Source organism: Anomaloglossus baeobatrachus, chromosome 1 (assembly GCF_048569485.1).
Source record: "Anomaloglossus baeobatrachus isolate aAnoBae1 chromosome 1, aAnoBae1.hap1, whole genome shotgun sequence".
In the NCBI taxonomy this organism is placed as follows: domain Eukaryota; kingdom Metazoa; phylum Chordata; class Amphibia; order Anura; family Aromobatidae; genus Anomaloglossus; species Anomaloglossus baeobatrachus.
In genome coordinates, this window is record NC_134353.1 from 503,582,826 (window position 1) to 503,603,298 (window position 20,473).

Here is a 20,473-nt window from a genome sequence, read left to right on the forward strand (position 1 = left end):
GGAACAGAACGCAGCGAAATGGACAGCTTCTTACAGGAGCAGCAGGCAGGAGGTTGGACAGCTTATCACAAGACCCAGGAAGGACCCAGCGATGGAGGCAGATGTGAGCGGGCCAGTGAAGACCTCGGACGACCCTGTAGAGGCAGGTAAGAGGACGTCGGAGAGGGAGAGCATAGGGGGGAGGGGGTGGGGGAGACCAGAGAAGGAGCTGCAAAAGCAGAATAGAGATCACAGGGGAGGCAGGCAGATCTCGGGGGGGGGGGGGGGGTGGGGGAGCAGATCGGGATGCCGGGGGGGCAGATCGCAGGGGGGGGGCACTGGCAGGGGCCATCACGGGAGCAATACTCACATAGGGCGGCGGCGGCAGCAACAGCAGCGGCGTGGTACCAGCCAGTGCACGCTGCAGGCATGCTGGGGGGAGGCTCCCCAGACCATCACAAGGCAGGGGAGGGCGGTCACCTCCAGATCAGACCGCCCCACTGCACACTGATTGGAGCGATTGTGTTATGACACGCAATCAGTGCTGCAGGGGCGACATGTTAGAGCTCCAGCTATGATGTGCTGCAGCTGCTGCGGCACCTCATAGCAGGATCTCCCAGAATCTCACTGATTCAGGCATTGTTTTAGCCAAAATCAGTGCGAACGATGTGATTGGCGGTTCAGATTTGAACAGCCAATCACAACGATCGTCGATGGAAGGTGGCGATGCCACCCCCCCCTGGTGTCAAGCAATGGTCCCCTGCTGTAAGAAACAGCAGGCGACATCATTTGAAAGTCGTTGCTATGGCCATGGCAATGGCAATAAAATGAACTTTAGGCAGTAAAGTTACGTCCCTGGTCGTTAAGTCACGTTAAAATAGGACGTAACTTTACTGCCCGCGGTCGTGAAGGGGTTAACAATGGCCTTACAAATAACTGATATTTTTTTGTAAAGATATCTGCATAATACAGTGAAAGTGTGATGAATGATATCAATGATATAAAGCTCAATAAAAGCTTGATATTGATCCAGAGCTACTGTTCAAATAATTTAAAAAAACAAAATAAATAAGACAGTATTTTGAGAAAAACAGATGTCAAGACTGTGCAAAAAATTTGGAGCCATTCAACCCAACAGCTGCAGTTTGTACTGAGCAGTGTGAGAACTCAACAGGGAGAAGGGACACTGAGGAGCTGTCAATCAGGCTAGATGGGCTGGGATGGAGTTGAACTTTCAGAAAAGGATTATACAGCCACTGACAAGGCTTTTTAAAGTAAATAGAGAATCTTGATTAGATCGAAAACTTATTAGTAAATGATGTAGTCGGTATTGAAAGATCTGGTGACTGATGTGCTTCAATGAGAAAAGAAAAAGTAACGATTTATGTTTATTTTAACAATTCAATTATTGAAATTAGAGTCCTTGTACAAAAGTTTACAAAACATGAAGTAGTCCTCATTTAGATTAGCTAATACCCAGGTAGTAACAGATCACTAACCAATTTAATTCAAGACTAAAGTCACTTGCCCTCAGAATTTGTAGCAGTTTTGTAATAGAACTTTATTTGGACTCCTCAGATGTTTCCCTGGGAATTCTCCCGAGTATATAGAACTCTTCATTTGGGCGCAAATCAGTTAAGTGAGCAATCCTGTTAGCCATAGCAAAGAAGGCAGTGACCATGGCGATATCCCATGCATCTTCACGACTAAAACCATGTTCCTCCAATTTACCAAAATGCTCCTCTGTTATATTTTCTGGCTTGGCAATTGCCAAAGCAAACTGCAGCATAGCCCGTTCTCTAGGGCTGAGATCTGCTAGCTCAGGATTGACAATAACCTAAAAGAAAAAAAACAAAAAACAAAAAATTTAGTCAAAAGCAGTAACAGTACAGTATTATACATTTAGCTAAAACCACAACATATTTAAGATATATAAAAATGTATAGTAATTCATCAGTTACCAGACCAATAGAAAGTTAGTGGCTGGATGAGCAGAAAATACTCATTACTTCTGAGAGAACGGTCCCCAATCATGCTTAGCTGTTTTTTGCAAATCCTATAGCAGGTAATTAAGAGCACCCCTCTACAGACAGCAGAAGGCAATTGTAGAGGGGCAAGTATTCAGGGCATCCTGGTTCTTTCAATAGGTGCGGATCCCAGCATTTGGCAGACATTTATGACATGCCCTCATGGCATACCAAAAATGGCAGATAAAAAGACCTCAAGTTCTTTGATGCATTAAGCTCAGAGTGGTGCATGTGTTACTCAAGTTTGTAATACTCTATTTAGTTAGATATGAATTTGTGTGGGCTTTCATACAAGGATTACAGATAATTGCAGTTTATTTATAAAATGTTTTTATAACATCACAAGAGTAAAAATTCTCATAGGGAAAACATGAATGTGATATGCCAAGTAATCCCCTCGACACTGGGGATTTGCAGATAATACTGCGGCATACGAGCCATGTTCATCAATTACAAAAAAAGTGTTTGTGAGGCTTATTCTAAGGAATATTGTGAGGCTTGTGACATTCAAACATGTCAACCAGCTGTCACATTCCATTAAACAATCCCCCCTGCTTTGCAGCCAGGAATTAATTCCCAAAATCTTGTCAGCAAATGGCCCAGGTGACAAAATCCAATTAAGCCTAAAGAAGAAGTTCCTGAGTAGAAGCAAACTCCTGTTGAGCTGTGTAATCAGACAGAAAGATAGGCGGGCATCTTCAGGTTTTACAACTAATGTTCAAAACAAAGAATCGGGAAAGTGGATGCCATCACACCCTGGCCCACCCCCAGGACCAAGAAGCAGGTAATGTCCTTATTGGGGGATCACTGGGTAGTATAGAAGGTTCATCCCACATTAAGACTTAAAATTATGCCATTTCAGGAAACAAGTGGTAGACATTTACCTGGTCAGCCAATGTCTTTTTCTTGGAATATATTCTATGTAATGCACTATGAGCAGTTACACAATAAGGACACTTGTTGTTTGCACTTGTAGCTACAATGATCAGTTCTTTGTCAGCTTTGGTCAGATTTCCTAAAAAAAAAAAAAAAAAAAAAAAAAGTAAACAAAAAATCCCCACTATGCTTACAGACTCAAATCTGTACAGGAAAGCTATTTTAGGGCACACTGCTTTATTAATGCAGATTTTCTGAGATTTCCTACTGACTGACTTGTCTACAGAATATAGAGCGTCTTCTGGGCATAAGGCACCAGAAAAGCAGACGTCATTTCTTTTAACAGCTTGGTGTTTAGAAACCTGAAGCGGTTAGGCCGGGTTTCACACATCCGGCTTTTCGCCGGTTTGCCGGATCCGGCGCTCTCCTATACAGTGACTACAGTACAGTGACAGCGCAACAAGCACCGGTCATGTGCTGTCATGTGACCGGCGCATGTGACCCGGAAGTTACAGCGCTGTCACTGTACTGTATTGTCTGTACGGGAGAGCGCCGGATCCGGCAAACCGGCGAAAAGCCGGATGTGTGAAACCGGCCTTAAAAGACATTCAAAAGACTGGACATTTTCACAGCAAGACATTTTTACATAGAAATGTTTATATCCAATCTTTTGAGGTTTTGGTTTTTGTTCGGGCTGAAATATACATTGTGTGCGCGGACCCTGAGGATGGGTTCAGACAGCATTAGTAGTGTGGTTTCCTGCCTTTTGTTGAGTGCGAGACATTTTTTCTGGTTAGTAGCTGAAATCAAATAAGTATATTTACCGCTTTCCTTGTTCATAAGGATGTCATAATAAGCAAAAAACGCTCTGAATTCATTGGGTCGGTGTGACATTACTTTAAATACATTTGGTAAAAAACCACCCTAAAGAAAAACAAAAAACATAAATATGGCATTAATTATGCATTTCTAGAGACGTTACAATATTTTAACCCATAACTACACTTCTAACAAAACATTAACCTTACCTGCATTGAGAGATATATATATATATATATATATATATATATATATATATATATTATATAAAGACTCCTTCTCATTCCTCATGTTTGACCCCATTAAAAGCATTAGATCTTATCACCACCTCCCTTGCCCGCGCCGTACCAGTGGTGCTGGGGATCAAAAATCTTTCCAGGAAAGGCAGTTTGGGCTCTGATGATTCAGAGACCAGTACAGTTTGCACTGTTGTGGCAGACCGAGCTTGCTGCTGTACCGCTCCTTTTAAATCAGCCAGCTTGGGAGTCAAGGTCTGCAATTGTGCCACCCCTGCAGCGGATCGAACCGCTCGGATCCGAGGGTGGTGATTACTCGTGGCTCGAGGGTTTCCGGACCCGGGCGCTTGGGGGAAGGGGGGGGGGGGGGGTCACACTCAAAAATAGAAAAGGGGATATTTACAGTGGATAGGTATATATAGTTCGTGAAGCCACCCGTGGTGTGCGTTAATTGGGAGTAGCGCCGCTGCCGTTGGGAGTACCTGGGGTGATTGAGTGGGGCAGTAAGGTGTCGTTGCCCTCCACAGGTAGGGGGAAGGCCCCAGGACTCAGGAGGGTGCTGTGGGATGCAGGAGACTGCACAGGTTCGCTGGTTGCAGGGGTTAACTGGGTACTCACTCAGCAAGAAAGCAGACGCTGACAACCGGGTAAACCAAGTCTCTGGGTGCCGCTACCCTCTTGGGGGAGCTCGTCCAGGTCCAGTAGCCTGCAGAACTGCCTGGTGGTCCGTGACCTGCCTTCTGGCACAAAATTTAGATTGTCCGTTGTGACCCGGTAGCTTGGAGCTTTCCAGGCCCCGCTCCCCACTGTGGCTAAGTGAAGGAGCCTGTTCTCAGGAGCTGACGCTTGGGATTTTAGTGGGCCACTTGCTAGGAAAGCCCTATCACCCTCGTTGCGCTAGTGCCCCCGATCTCTGAGCTTTGTGGGAAGTGTAGCACATATGAGCAAACACCGCCCCCATAAAAAAAAAAAAAAAAAAAAAAAAGGGCCTAACGCCTCATTGACCACCACTGCTGCATCCACCTGAACCCACAAACCCCACGGCACACTGGGCGACGGGTAGAATTTTGTGGCAATATTAAGTGGACAGATCCTGGTGCACATTGGCTCCAGCTTCAATTTAAAAGATATAAACAATTACATAAAGCAACCCAGCAAGACAAGGGGAACGTGGTTTTTTTTTTTTTTAAATAAAAAAAAAAATAAAAAAAAAAACCAAACAAAAACTAGCAAAAATTTGCACTCGCCACTTCTCACCAGGGTCCGTGGCCTTAGTTTTTAACAAAATTCTACTTGTCGCCAGTGTGCAGTCAAGTCTGTGGCTTCAGAGACACACACACAAAGTCACAAACCTGTAAGGCTGGTTTCACATCTACGGTATTTTTCTGGAAGCCGGATCCGGCACAAATGCAGTACAGTTACATTCATTTACAATGGAAGCGCGACACAATGCGGACACATAGGGTTGTGTTTGAAGCATGTGTCCGCATGGTGTCGCGCTTCCATTGTAAATGAATGTAACTGTACCGCATTTGTGCCGCATCCGGCTTCCGGCAAAATACCGGAGATGTGAAACCAGCGTAACTGCACTGCAGCAGGCCCAGTGTTACGGAGCTCTGAAAACCATCTCTATTACAGCACTGTGAAAGTGCTGGATCTCGGGTTATCTTGGCTGTGAGGGTCATCCAGGTAAAGAGACCTTTTTCAAAATAGGTTTTCGGGGTGGGTGCAATCTGAAATTTTTAAACTGCAATACACCTCCATCTGATGACAGCTTGTTGTTGCCTCTGGTCAGCATGGCCTACATGAGAAAATCCTTGCTGCAGTGACTGCCATGTTCCCTTGACTATTACCAGTGCTGATTACTGGGTGGCCATCCTGATGGATGCCTGCTACTAAGTCAAGGTGCCATGGTTACTTCCATCACTGAAGCATGGCGGAGTCTCCTCTTCATCACAGCCACAGTACCACTAAACCCAAAAATGGAAACAGTCTTACTCCATTACTCAAATGTGTCATATTCAGACATAGCTGATTGCTTTGAACAATATTTTTTTTCAAAATAAAGGCTTTGGATTCCCGGATTAGATACTGATCAGCATGGGTGAGCCACTTCAAGTCTTAATGGCTGGGACTGGCAGTAACAAGTTTAGCCGGCTTGCCTCCGGCTCATTTCAACCTACGAGCTTTTTAAATGCAGTAACTAGACTGTCCACCCCTGGAGAAGAAAATTGGCTCCTGTGTGGGAACTGACTGAAAAAAATGCAGATTTGGCACCTGAGGAGCATGGACATCTTTCGTCAAGGTCACCCCTTTGAAAACGGGCAAAGCAGTGGGAACCAGAATTACAGAACTTGTCAACACTAAGCAGTGATAGGTGAAGACCTGTAGACTTAACGCTCAATGTGGTTTTGTGCTTTTATGGGATGCATTTATCCTAGTAACATTTGAAGAGGAGCAAAACTAAAGCAGCATCTTAATGGGTTAAAACAAGATTTTTACTGAATTAAAGGGACTAATTAGCTGAGCCACAGGCAGCATGAAAGACTGGCTCCTGCATTCTAAAATGATGTAATAGATCAGAAAAAAAAAAAAAAAGAAGTGCTCGGCCAGGGATTTGATAAGTTGTCTTAGGCCCGTTTCACACATCCGGCATGTCGCCGGATCCAGCACGCATGCAGTAAAGTCCATTCGTTTACAGTAGAAGCACGACACCATGCGGACAAATGTGGTTGTGCATTAAGCACACAACCGCATGGTGTCACGCTTCCAGTGTAAATGAACGTACTGTACTGCATGCGTGCCAGATCTGGCATCCGGCAAAATGCCGGATGTGTGAAATGGGTCTTAAAAGGTGGGTCCCTACTGGCATCAGCTATAATGACAAGTCTCTCCCTACACCCACATCATATAGGGAGAGAATAGTCAGTCTACCTGAGCAGGCAGGCACTTCAACTCTCAGTTTCTGATACTGCTGATCTGGGCCCAGAAATCAGACATATTGACAAGAGGATGTCACTGATTGGTCAGAACTGCCTTTTAAATGATTGACCGGAATCTGATCAGTGCACGCATGCTCAGACTTTTCCTCTGCACACAGCCTGCCAATGCTTTGGAATCAGCCCTTTCAGCTGACAAGTTCGGCTTATCTTTAGAAACCATATCACAGTGCTGGTCTGGTGAAAGGGTCCCTGCTCCTAAGCATGGGCAGGATCTGTGCAGAGGACAGTGAAATCTGATCGGAGCTTGGTAATGCACTATGCTGTGGAGCAGAAAGCAGCGGCCAGGGCCGGTGTCAGCACCTGGCAAACCCGGTCAAATGCCGGGGCCCTGGGCTGCCGGGGGGCCCACTCGCAGTGGCAGGCCACGTCGCCGCTACTTAGGGGGCCCGGTGCCCGCGCTGTCACCGGCCTTCCCCTACCTAGGATCGCACTTTCAATTGTATTGGCATCGCAGTTGCCGATACAATTGAAAGCAATAAATGATGAGATTGAGCGGCGTGCTGTGTCTGACTCTGTCGGCGCTCTGACAGCTCAGCAGCGGAGCGCAATGACATCAACACTGTGCGCCTGCAGTGAGATCAAAGCGAGCGACAGCAGTGGACACGCCAAGGAGACCAGAGCAGCGGGGGAACGAGGAGAAGTGAGTATGTATTCAATCACTGTGGCCAGAGAACTATGGGGGCTGTATACTACATGAAGGTGCCTAATGCCATCTCGGCCTGCACTGTGCTATATTCGGGCTGTATACTACATGAGGGTGCCTAATGCCATCTCGGCCTGCACTGTGCTATATTCGGGCTGTATACTACATGAGGGTGCCTAATGCCATCTCGGCCTGCACTGTGCTATATTCGGGCTGTATACTACATGAGGGTGCCTAATGCTATCTGCATAGTGCCATATGGGGGTCTCCATTATACTACCATATAGGGGTCTGCATTATACTACCATATCGGGGTCTGCATTATACTATGTGGATGACCATGGTGGCTTCATAACACTATATAGAGGAATATGGGGACTGCATACTACTATACCCCCAGAGTTGTGTGTTCCCTCTACCCCGGTGCTGTTTACCCCCTCAGACCTGTATGTCCCCCACCCCAGAGCCACTACCCCCCCTCTAGAGCTGTATGTGCCTTTCCTCAGTAATATGTATGTCCCCAGCCTCTCTTGTGATATATATACAGCAGTGTAAGTGTGCCCTATGTGCGGCCATGTCTGTTAGTGACAGCCACCAATCAACGTGGCACAGACACATGCCCAGGAGGAGCTGGATGGAGACAAGTGGGGGAGGTGAATGAGGCTGTTGTCAGCTGCCCAATATTAGAAATATCTCTAATGTATGTGTGCGCGTGCGTGCATGTATGATGTGCATATCTATGTATGTCAGTGTATATGACTGTCTAGATTTATGTGTAATTATATATATATATATATATATATATATATATATATAATCTGAATGTCTACGTGTGGATGAGGCCCACTGAGACTCTTTCGCCCAGGGCCCACAAAACCTTGAGCTGGCCTGACAGCAGCTACATGACAAAGGGTTGTGACCCACACGCAGATTATCTGTGCTGCCTTTGAGTGTAAATATATGTGATAAGTGATTATTCTGAAGAGTTGGGACTTATTAAAAAGGAGTCAAACAGTAGAGCAAAACCCCTTTACTGAGTGACAGGAACGTTTTCTGCACATCAGTCTGCAGTAAGTGTTCCCTATTAGAAATACATTGTCTTCATGTATAAATTACCTTTCTCTCTACCTCTTCCATTAATTCCACAATATCATACGGCAAGTCTTTTCTGTATGGAACAGGATAGCGACTGACAGGTCTAGGTCCTTCAGATTGCGTTCCATATCCATAACGTCCACTTATAATGGCTGCAGAAGACCTCCAATTTCCATAGGAAACATTTCCAAAGTTCTAAAACAGAAAAAGGACACATTTACAGATTTTATAAACAATAGGCCCAATACATTATACACTGGTCTTGATGAGGAGATGGACAGGATTTAGATGCTACAGATTCAGAAAGGCTTATGCCTCTTCTTGAATCAGGAGCATCAGAAAAGTGGCGTACATCTTTATGTGCGCCTCACCACATATCCTACTCCAGTCCATGCCAGAGTAAGATTTGGGATATAGCGACTGCTGCCGCTCATCATGAACTTGCTTCTAATTGCACCAAGATCATACAACTATTCACACGTACACCAGAATATTGTCCCCATGTCTTCATTAGTCATCAGTACATACTGCAAGTACAAGAATTAAAAAGTATAGTTTAAATCAGTCTTCAAAGATTGTATTCTGTTGTAAGCATAAAAACACGCAGTGGATCTGTGTGCCAAAGCATAATTGTACACCAAACGTCCGCCTCCATATGGCAATGTATCATTGAGCAAATGACTAAGACAATAGCTCTGGAATATGGCCTCTGTTGGAGTCCTTTACATTAGTGGTTCAGCCTCACCAATCGCTAGCTGCATAAAATTAACAATATTCTTACAAATTCTATATGCAAAAATATAGTTGAATTGTTGGTGTAGTAAAAAGGTCAGGTCAGTGATTTATTTTTTTACATTTTCTTTTACACAGGGTATTCTGTCCATGCAGGGGGGGGGGTGGAAGAGAAATTAATAGAAAAAAAATGCAAGAAACATTGATTGATGGTACCTGTCAAGGTGAGTGTTACCCCTCTAGCATAAATTCACATTATATAGCGGGCGTGTGACTAATAGCAGTGGCAATAGTGGCATTGGCATTTAAAAGGAGAATTTGCTGGTTGAAGTAACAATTTTATGGTAAAAATGTATTTTTTTTTAGGTTCATAACGCAACGTTATAAAATTCTGTGAAACCCTTGGGGTTCGAGGTGCTCCTCAACCATCTAGATAAATTCCTTGATGGGTCTAGTTTCCAAAATGGTGTCACTTGTGTGGGAGCTCCACTATTTAGGCCCCTTTCACATTGCGTTTTACCTTCCGCTCACAGGTCCCGTCGGAGCATCCGTCTGAACCGCCCCTCCCCCACTCTGCAAAGAGTGTTCCGGACGCATGCGCCCGACAGGGCCATTCACTGTTATGGAGCGCACTGCGTTAGCGTGTGATCTGTTTTGTGCCATTTTTTGCACATATACGTTTCTGCAGTCGGACACCCGAACGTAGTCCACCTACGTTTGGGTGTCCGTCTGCAGAAAAGTATATGTGCAAAAATGGTGCAAGACAGTACACACTAACGCAGTGCGCTCCATAGCAGTGAATGGCCCTGTCGGGCGCATGCGTCCGGAACACGCTTTGCAGAGTGGGGGAGGGGTGGTTCGGATGGATGCTCCGACGGGACCTGTGAGCGGAAGGTAAAACGCAATGTGAAAGGAGCCTTAGGCACCTCAGAAGTCTACAAAACACGACATGGCGTCTGCTAATAATTCCAGCTAATTTTGCTTTCAAAAATTCAAATGCTGCTCTTTCCCTTCCGAGCCCTGCTATGCGCCAAAACAATTGATTTCCGCCAAATATGATGTAATGGCATACTCAGGAGAAATTGCACAATACATTTTATGGTGCATCTTTTCCTGATACCCTTGTGAAAATGCTAAATTTGAGGCTAAAGTAACATTTTTGTGAGAAAAAAGTAAAAAAACTTTTATTTTTGCATTCCATATTGCTTTGGTTCCTGTGAAGCAACTAAAGGGTTAATAGACTTCTTGAATGGGATTTTGAGCAGTGTGAAGGTTGCAGATTTTAGAATGGTGGCACTTTTGGGTATTTTAGGTCACCTAGGCCTCTCAAAGTTACTTCAAATGTGATGCGATCAAACAAACAAAACAAAAAAAAAACCTTGTAAATATTATTGAAAAAAAAATTTAAAAAAATGAAAAATTGTTGATTAACCCTTTAGTGACGGAGCTAATTTTCACCTTAATGACCAGACCAAATTTTGCAATTCTGACCAGTGTCACTTCATGAGGTTATAACTCTGGAACGCTTCAACGGATCCCGGTGATTCTGAGATTGTTTTTTCGTCACATATTGGACTTCATGTTAGTACCAAATTTAGGACAATATTTTTTGTGTTTATTTATGAAAAAAATTGAATATTGGCAAAAATTTTGAAAATTTAGCAATTTTCAACTTTTGAATTTTTATACCGTTAAACCAGAGATTTCTGTGACACAAAATAGTTAATAAATAACATTTCCCACATGTCTACTTTACATCAGCACAATTTTGGAAACAAAATTTTTTTTTGTTAGGAAGTTAGAGGGGTTCAAAGTTTATCAGCAATTTCTCATTTTTACATCAAAATTTACAAAACCAGTTTTTTAGGGACCACATCACATTTGAAGTGACTTCAATAGGCCTAGATGACAGAAAATACCCAAAAGTGACACCATTCTAAAAACTGCACCCCCCAAAGTACTCAAAACCACATTCAAGAAGTTTATTAACCCTTCAGGTGCTTCACATGAACAAAAGCAATGTGGAATGAAAAAAAGCAAAAATTAAATTTTACCTAAAAATGTTGCTCTAACCCAAATTTATTAACTTTTAGAAGAAATAACACAACAAAATGGACCTCAAAACTTGTTCCCCACTTTCTTATGAGCGCGCCGATACCCCACATGTGGTCAGAAACCTCTGTTTGGACAAATGGGAGGGCTCGGAACAGAAGGAGCAATATTTGAATTTTGGAAAGCAAATTTGGCTGAAATAGATTGCGGCACCATGTTGCATTTACAGGTCCGCTAAGGTACCTAAACAGAAGAAATCCCTCACAAGTGACACCATTTTGGAAACTAGACCCCTCAAGGCTTCTATCTAGGGGTATAGTGAGCATTTTAGATCCACAGGTACTTCACAGATTTTGTTAACGTTACGTTGTCATATTGAAAATTTTAATAATTTTCTCAAAAATGTTGCTTTAGCATCAATTTTCTCACTTTTTCAAGAGGTAATTCCAAAAATTTGACCTCAAGGTTTGTTAACCACTTTTTTATGAGCGCGGTGATACCTCACATGTGGTCTGAAACCTTTGTTTGGACAAATGGGAGGACTTGGAACGAAAGGAGCAATATTTGAATTTTAGAAAGGAAATTTGGCTGAAAAAGATTGCGGGCACCATGTCGCATTTGGAGGTCCCCTAAGGTACCTAAACAGCAGAAACCCCGCACAAGTGGCCCCATTTTGGAAACTAGGCCCCTCAAGGAATTTATCTAGATGTTTGGTGAGTACCCTGAACCCTCAGGTGCTTCACAGAATTTTATAACGTTGAGCCATGAAAAAAAAAAATAAAATTTTACCACAAAATTGTTATTTCAACCAGGTAGCTTTTTTTTTTACAAGAGTAAAAGGAAAAAATTCAGCATAACATTTATTGTGCAATTTCTCCTGAGTTTGGCGATACCTTATATGTGGTGGAAATCAACTGTTTGGGCGCATGGCAGGGCTCGGAAGGGAAGGAGTGCCATTTGACTGCAAAATTGGCTGGAATCAATAGCGGACGCCAGGTTGCATTTGGAGAGCCCCTGAGGTGCCTAAACAGTGGCGGTCCCCCACAAGTGACTTCATTCTGGAAACAAGACACCTCAAGGCTTTTATCAAGGTGTATAGTGAGCAGTTTGAATCCACGAGTACTTCACAGAATTTGATAAGCTTAGGTTGCCATATTGAAAATTTTCATTTTTTTTCACAAAACTGTTGCTTTAGCATCAAATTTCTCACTTTTTCAAGAGACAACAACAAACCGTGGACCCCACAGGTTGTTATCCAATGTCTTATGAGCACAGGGATACCCCACATGTGGCCAAAAACCTCTGTTTGGATAAATGGGAGGGCTTGGAATGGAGGGAGCACCATTTGAATTCTGGAAAAGTTGAAATAAATTGCGCGCACCATGTCACATTAGCAGGGCCCCTTGGGTACCTATACATCAGAAAACCCCCACAAGTGACCCCATTTTGGAAACTGGATTTTATTCAGGAGTATAGTAAGCATTTTGAATCCACAGGTACTTCACAAAAATGTTGCTGTAGCAACAAATGTATCACTGTTAGGCTCTGTGGCCATGATCCAGCGACACGGCATCTAGTACACAGTGTCAGCCTCCTGCAGAGATGTGAGTGTTGTCCACGGGAGAACGCAGCTGCCCAAGCCCACGATTTGGGTTCAGGCCGCTGTGGAGCTCTATGCTACCTGCAGAGAACACTCATCTCCGCAGCATAAATTGACATGCTGAGGCTCGGGAAGCTGCGCCACAGGTCGGTTTATGCTGCGGAGAAAAGAAGCACATTGGGCATGGGATTTCTAAAAATCCTTCCACTGTGCTTCTACTGCACAACGCAGCATTATGGACACAGGGAAAACACTCTGCGCCCAAAACGCTGCAAACCCTGATTGTGGGCACACAGCGTAAAATGCTACAATGGATGAATGGATAGATGTCAAACAAATATAACGTCCCATTCCCCTGCATATTCTAAGCTGGCGCCCTTTAGTGCCTTTCATGTGGCACTAAAGGGTGCCTAGCCTTGTATTTAGCCCCCCAAAAAAATTAATAATTAAAATAAACGACGTGGGGTCCCCCCTATTTTTGATAGCCAGCTAGGGTAAAGCAGACAGCTGTAGCCTGCAAACCACAGCTGACAGCTTCACCTTGGCTGGTGATCAATTTGGAGGGCTCCCCAGGCGTTTTTAAAAAAAAAACGTGGGGTCCCCCCCAAATTAGATCACCAGCCAAGGTGAAGCGGACAGCTGGGGTCTGGTATTCTCAGGGTGGGAAGAGCCATGGTTATTGGACTCTTCCCAGCCTAAAAATAGCAGGCCGCAGCCGCCCCAGAAGTGGCGCATCCATTAGATGCGCCAATCCTGGCGCTTCGCCCCAGCTCATCCCGCGCCCTGGTGCGGTGGCAGACGGGGTAATATATGGGGTTGATACCAGCTGTAATGTCACCTGGCATCAAGCTCTGGGGTTAGTGATGTCACGGCATCTGAACAGATACCCGACATCACTAACCCAGTCAGTAATAGAAAAAAAAAAAGACAAAAAAAAAATTTATTTGAAAAAACACTCCCCGAAACATTCCTCTTTTACCAATTTATTGAAAATAAAGAAATTCCGGTCGCTGTAATCCATTTTGGAGGTCCCGCGCCGACTCTGGATCTTCTAGAATATGGGGGGCACGTTCAGGGAACGTATCCCCCATTTTCTGGAAGAGCAAGCTCTCCATGAGCAGTGTGGGTGCAGTAATCTGAGAATACTGCACTCACACTGCCCCGGTCCAACCTAGGGCAGAGTGACCTGCAGTAACCTCATTCCAGAATATGAGGGGCACGCTCACAGAACGTACCCCCCATTTTCTGGAACAGCAGCCTCTCCATGTGAGGAGTGTGGCTGCAGATCACTGCACTCACCCTCCCCCGGTCCACAGTGGAGCCTGTGCATCAGCGACGTCAGCAGGATCCCTGCTTGCAGGGATCCAGCTGACAGCCGCTGTCTGCGCATGCGCCGCCAGCATTGAAGAAGGAGGCGGCGATCGCGGGCCCGGAGCGGCAGACAGGTAACGTATAACCGGGGGCTTGGGGGGGGGGGGGGTGACCTAGTGGGACCTGGGGACACCTTTCTGCCGCATGTGACGTGTCACATGCGGCAGAAAGAGCAGAATGAAGGCGGCCGCGCGCTGTGCGCCGCCATCTTCCACGCTCCGGAGGGGGGAGGGGGGTGGTGGCTCTGGAGAACCGGAGGGGGCTCCGGTGACCAGAGGGCTCCGGTGGACCGGAGGAGGGGTCAGGGGGAGGACATTTCCCTCCGATCTGAAATGTTTGATCATTTCAGATCGGAGGGAAATGACTGCAGAGCCGGCGCCGGCGGCAGTTTTCTGTGCGCTTCGGCGCCATTTTGGATGTCCGGTGGGGGTAGGGGTGGGGGTGGGGGGACTCTCCGGTACCGGGGGCTTTGGGGGCACTAGGGGGTTAGATTTCTTTCTCATCTGACATGTTTGATCATGTCAGATGAAAAAGAAATCAGTTTTACCGGCCATTTCTTTTTTTTTCATGTGTTCGTCGGTATACGGTGTATACCGCCGATCACATGATCGGGGTCCAAAAAAAACACCCCGATTCATAATCTGGGGGGTCTCAGCTACCCCCGGTAGCTGAAACCCCCGAGATTTTCGGTCGCTGGGGGGCGCTACAGGGTTTTTTCGGGCCGCCGCTTTAAAGCGGCGGAACAGAATAAGTACCCTGTTTTGCCGCCGCTTTAAGTCGTACGGCCGTCGTTATGAGGTTAAGTTTGACCCCTTCAAACTTTCTAAACAAAAAAAAATAAAAAATCATTATGTTTCAAAAATTGCGCTGATGTAAAGTAACATGTGGGAAATTTATTTCATTAACTATTTTGTGTGACATAACTCTCTGGATTAAGGGTAAACATTTTTTTAAAAAGTTTGAAAATTGCGAAAGGTCAAAATTTGTTGCCAAATTTCCGATTTTTTTTCCACAAATAAACATAAAAAGATATAGTCTTAATTTTACCCCTATCCTAAAGTACAATATGTCACGCCAAAATCTGAGAATCACCGGGATCCGCTGAAGCGTTCCAGAGTTATAACCTGTCAAAATGACACTGGTCAAAAATGAAAAAACTGGCCCGGTCACGAAGGCAACAACAGGCTCTGGTGCGAAAAGGTTGTGTTTATATAGTACGAAAAGCTTTGGATTCTGCAATTGTAACTACAGGGATTTTTTTTTACATGCATTTTTATTTTTCTTTCCTCCCTCTAGAGCAGTGATGGCGAACCTAAGGCACGCGTGCTGTCGCCTGATCCTGCCGCTTTGATCTGCTGGTGCAGTCGCGCCGGCAGATCAAAGCTGTGTTGGAGCGGAGGAGACATTTCTCCTCGCTCTGACACTCCTCCTCTCCCAGGCCGCAGGTCTGTTGCCTAGGAGACGGAGGAGCGTCAGTGAGCGGCGCCGGCGTAATGAGGTCTTCTCGCCGCGCAGGAACTGAGGACCCAGCGGCGCGCAGCAGGGGAGCGTGTGCAAGAAGGTGAGTTGTGTGTTTCTTTTTATACAACTTGTGTGCGGCTGTGCCAAGGTGGGGATGAGGGGGGCCAGTGCCAGCATGTGGGGGAGAACACACCACATGCCAGCATGGGGGGGGGGGGGTTACGAGACACATGCACGCCAGGATCAGGTGGGGACGAGACACATGCATGCCAGGATGGGGGAACCATGCATGCACGCCAGGATGGGGGAACATTAACCGGGATGAGGCCATGATGGGGACAAATATACCAGAATGTGGGAAATATATATCAGGATGGGGGACATGTTTACCAAGAAGTGTCCCAGGAAGGGGACATAAATACACAATGAAAGGGGAGGGGAGCAACTTGTAAGTCTTTATGGGATTTCAAGATGTTCATACTTTGAAATGTAGATGTGGATTACAGGGTGATATCTGATTGCATTCCAGGCTAAAATCTGTCTAAGGCTAAGTTCACACTTCCGTTGTTTTGCACCAGGCACATGCATTGCTTGACGCATGTGACTGATGCGTTGTACAACGGATGACAACGAAAAGAATTTCTTTGTCGGACTCCGTTGTGTGCGGGGGGGGCAGAGTTTTGGGGGCGGAGCTGAGGACGTCAGTGCCGCGGTCTACATGGCTGGGGACAGGTAGGTAGGGGTGTGTGTGTATATATATATATATATATATATATATATATATATATATATATATATATATATATATATATATATATATATATATATATATATATATATATATATATATATATATATGTGTGTGTACACATGCGGAGTGCTGGAGGGGGTGGAGCTGAGCGGGGAAGTGTCGGCCTCCTTGCACACGTATCCAGGGTAAATATCGGGTAACTAAAACCAAAGCACTTTTTGCTTGGTTACCCGATATTTATCTTGGATACCAGCATACATTGCTTAGCGCTGGCTCCCTGCACCCGTAACCACTGAAAATATCGAGTAACTAACCAAAGCGCATTGCTTGGTTACCCGATGTTTATCCTAGTTACGGGGGCAGGGAGCCAGAGAGCGCATGCGCAGCGAAATTCTACGGATCGCGCTGCTCAAAAAAGTTACGTGTTGCGTTGCTCCCGCCCGGCGGTCAGTTAAAAAACGACTGACCGTGACGCAGCGGATGCAACGCAGCATCATCAGTCACAATCCGTCACTAATAGAAGCCTATGGGGGAAAACAGGATTCCTGCAAAATATTTTGCAGGATACCGTAATTCCTCAAGGCGACGGATTGTGACTGATGCAAAACAACGGAAGTGTGAACTTAGCCTTACATGCTGCAATATTTTCCAGAAAAAAGGGCAGTGGCTGAGCTTCAATGTGTGGTAAGCATGAGCGTGATGCCCCCTGCTGAAGAGAAGAGAAGACGGCAAAGGTAAGATTAAAATCAATTATTTACATAATAGGATTGGTTGGCACTTCGGAAAAAAAAAATTGGGTTTAGGGCTACAGTTTGGGCACTCGGCCTGTAAAAAGGTTCGCCATGACTGGTCTAGAGCTTTCTACGTGGAGCCTAGAGAAAAGAAAAAAAAGCACCACCACACAGTTCAGTGGTCTTTAGACACACAGTGGGTAGGAGTTTCCGTGAAATCTACTTTGCTTGGACAGTTAAAAGGAACCAAAATTTCTGAGCAAAAAAAAAAAAACAAAAAAAAAAACAGCATTTACACTATGTGAACACGGCCTAAATGTCCAAGTAAAGTGGCCTACCTGGGTCTGTATGTCCCTCCTACCGCAGTGCTGTGTACCCCCCAGAGCTGTATGCCCCACATCACAGTAATGTGTATGCTGCCAGCCTTCCCTGTGATGTGTATTCAGCACTGTCAGTGTGCGGCCATGTCTGTTAGTGACCGCCACCAATCAGCGCAGCACAGCCACATGCCCTGGAGTAGGAAGAGGAACCTAGCACATAGAGGCGCTGGTGCGCTGAGTTACCCAAGACCAGGAAGGTGCTTAATACTAATTGCTCCAGACGGATGTAGGTGCGGGAGCGCCCTCTGCATAGCATACCGGAAGCCAGCGAACAAGACCCATCAGGGCCGAAATGCTGTTTTGTCGCTTATTCCCAGCATCACCTATTTTTTACACATGGTTTTTAATCAAAATTTTGAACACCATTGAAAAGTACATCTGAGAGTGTGATGATTTGAGACATTGATTATGTGGGATCATCATCCCCTCAGAACCCAAGTAGTTTTCATTATTATTATATAATATATATATATATATATATATATATATATATATATATATATATATATATATATTATAAAAGAAAAAAAAAACCCCATTGTAAAAGAACTTCTATTTTTGATAACCAGCCAAGATAAAACACACAGCTGGGGGCTGCAGACCCCATAGTCTACCTGCTCTGGTTATCACAAATAGCTGGAAGACCGCACATGAAAGTATGCTCTGACAACATTGGTGCCAGGAGCACAGATGCCTCCAGGCATCTTCTCTAAGCTGTTCCCATTCAATTTCAGCACTTTTCCCATGTAGTTCAGCATTTTGACAGGTGCCAGACCCCCACCAATCTGTAGATAAGGCTCCAATACCTGGACAACCCCTTTAAAAAAAAAAAAAGATTAAAAAAAGTTGCTGCAAGGGGTTAAATGAAGTTTCCTTATAGTACATGTTTATGTCTGTCCATACAGTCCGGTCTTGTTCTGTACAGCGCACATTCTCTAACACACTTGTACAGTGTATACAGCTCTTCATGCTGCGGGGAGCAAGCACTACCCTTCTATTACTCACAGTGGGGCGGGGGACTCTGCTAACCTTCCACAGACTGATGAGGAGTCTCATGATGATGTCTGCTCCTGCCACCTCTCACACAGGCTGTGCACTGCAGTTAGTGTTTCCTAGGTCATACATAGCCCCACCTCCCCCTCATATAAAGAGCCCACTCCTCCCAGCTCATGGAGGTTGTCAGCTGAGCTCATAGTCCTGCCCTGAGAACTGCTTATTATAAATCCTTCTCTAAAGAATGACACGTTCTGTCATCGGACAGTAATATATATATAGCCATATCTAGATATAGATATAGATATAGATATATATATATATATATATATATATATATATATATATATATATATATATATATATATATAGCTAGATACACCAAGTTGCATAGCTACATTCACACACATTTTCCAAGCTGAAAAATCCACATTAGGCTATGTTCTCACAATGAGCTTTCAGTGAGTTTTTGATGCTTTTTGCACCTCTTATTTAAATGAGGTTATGTGCACATTTTCATTGCGTTTTTGTGTTTTTATAATGTTTTTTTATCACACTTTTTGTACCGTGGTTTGTCTCTTTTTCCAGTGTCGTGCTTTAACCCCTTAATGACCGCCGATACACCTCTTAACTGGGGTCGTTCACTGTACTTATTCCACCGCGCCGTTAAAATGTGGAATAATAAAAGTTAAATAAAATGTGTAAAAGAAAAAAAAAAAGCGCACACAAATCACGAAAACGTGTGTCGCCACTAAAAACGCAGCTTTTGTGTTAAAACAAAAACTAACAGAGGAATGTACACATAATTAGTAACGCTGAGTCCAGAACGGTCCAGTTTATAAAAATGTCACATTACTTATTCAGTATGGTGAATATTAAAAAACCATGCCAAAAATTGCATTTTTTCATCATACTGATGTGACGCCCTGGCCGGGCCAGGTAGTCACAAATAGGGCCCCGCATTACACCTGTCCCTCATAAGTAACATTCAGCCAAACACAAAAACCCTAGTCACCCCCTCAGGGCTTGATGGACACACCAGGGGGTGGAACCAGGCGGTTGGAAGACGCCCACCTAGGAGTCTCAGACAGCCTGAGGCGGGAAAGTAAACACAACACAACAGTCCTGGAGTTCAAGTTGGAGAGGTGTGTGGGCTGGAGCTGTGTGCAGCTCCAGCAGAGGAGAGAACCCAGTTTGAGCAGGTGCCGGGGTAGGAGCCCTGGTACCTTTGGCTAGGAGGTAGACGGTGGTCTCTGTCTCCGGAGCCGGGAAGACGGCTCGGTGGAACCGAGGTGGACGGGACAGGGTAATGGCCTGCCGGTACCGACCCGGGGAACCGACTCGGAAACCGGGGCACAAAGGGGGGTACTCAGACCCTGGAGCTAGGTCCAGAAGCTACTGGGGGCTAGCTAATTAACTGATTGTATGACGCCCTGGGCAAGCCAGGGGTCACAGGTCATAACACCACCACACCCTACACCCCAGTTAGGAACACCAAGGCTAACCAAAAATCCTTGTTGCCTTCCTCCAGGGGCTGATGTCCACACCAGGGGGTGGGCCAGGCGGTTGGCTCCGCCCACCGAGGAGTTCACAGCCCTGGAGGTGGGAAAACCAGGCAGTTTAGCTCAGGCAGAGCTTGAGTGAGAAGCAAGTTCAGTTTAGGAGGAGGAAATAGAAGGAAGTGGTAAAGGAGGACAGTGAGAGTAGTGACAGAAAAAGTGACAG

General features: G+C 45.1%; 1 protein-coding gene across 1 annotated transcript; it reads right to left on the reverse strand.

Moving 5' to 3' along the window:
* Positions 1-1,356: 1,356 nt before the first annotated feature.
* LOC142295609 (uncharacterized) lies at positions 1,357-18,855 on the reverse strand. The gene is made up of 5 exons (XM_075338713.1): positions 18,761-18,855; positions 8,699-8,872; positions 3,707-3,806; positions 2,891-3,021; positions 1,357-1,816 (listed from the first exon to the last, which is right to left on the reverse strand). The coding sequence occupies exons 1-5, from the start codon at positions 18,809-18,811 to the stop codon at positions 1,541-1,543; spliced, it is 732 nt and encodes a 243-aa protein (XP_075194828.1). The 5' UTR covers positions 18,812-18,855; the 3' UTR covers positions 1,357-1,540.
* Positions 18,856-20,473: the final 1,618 nt, after the last annotated feature.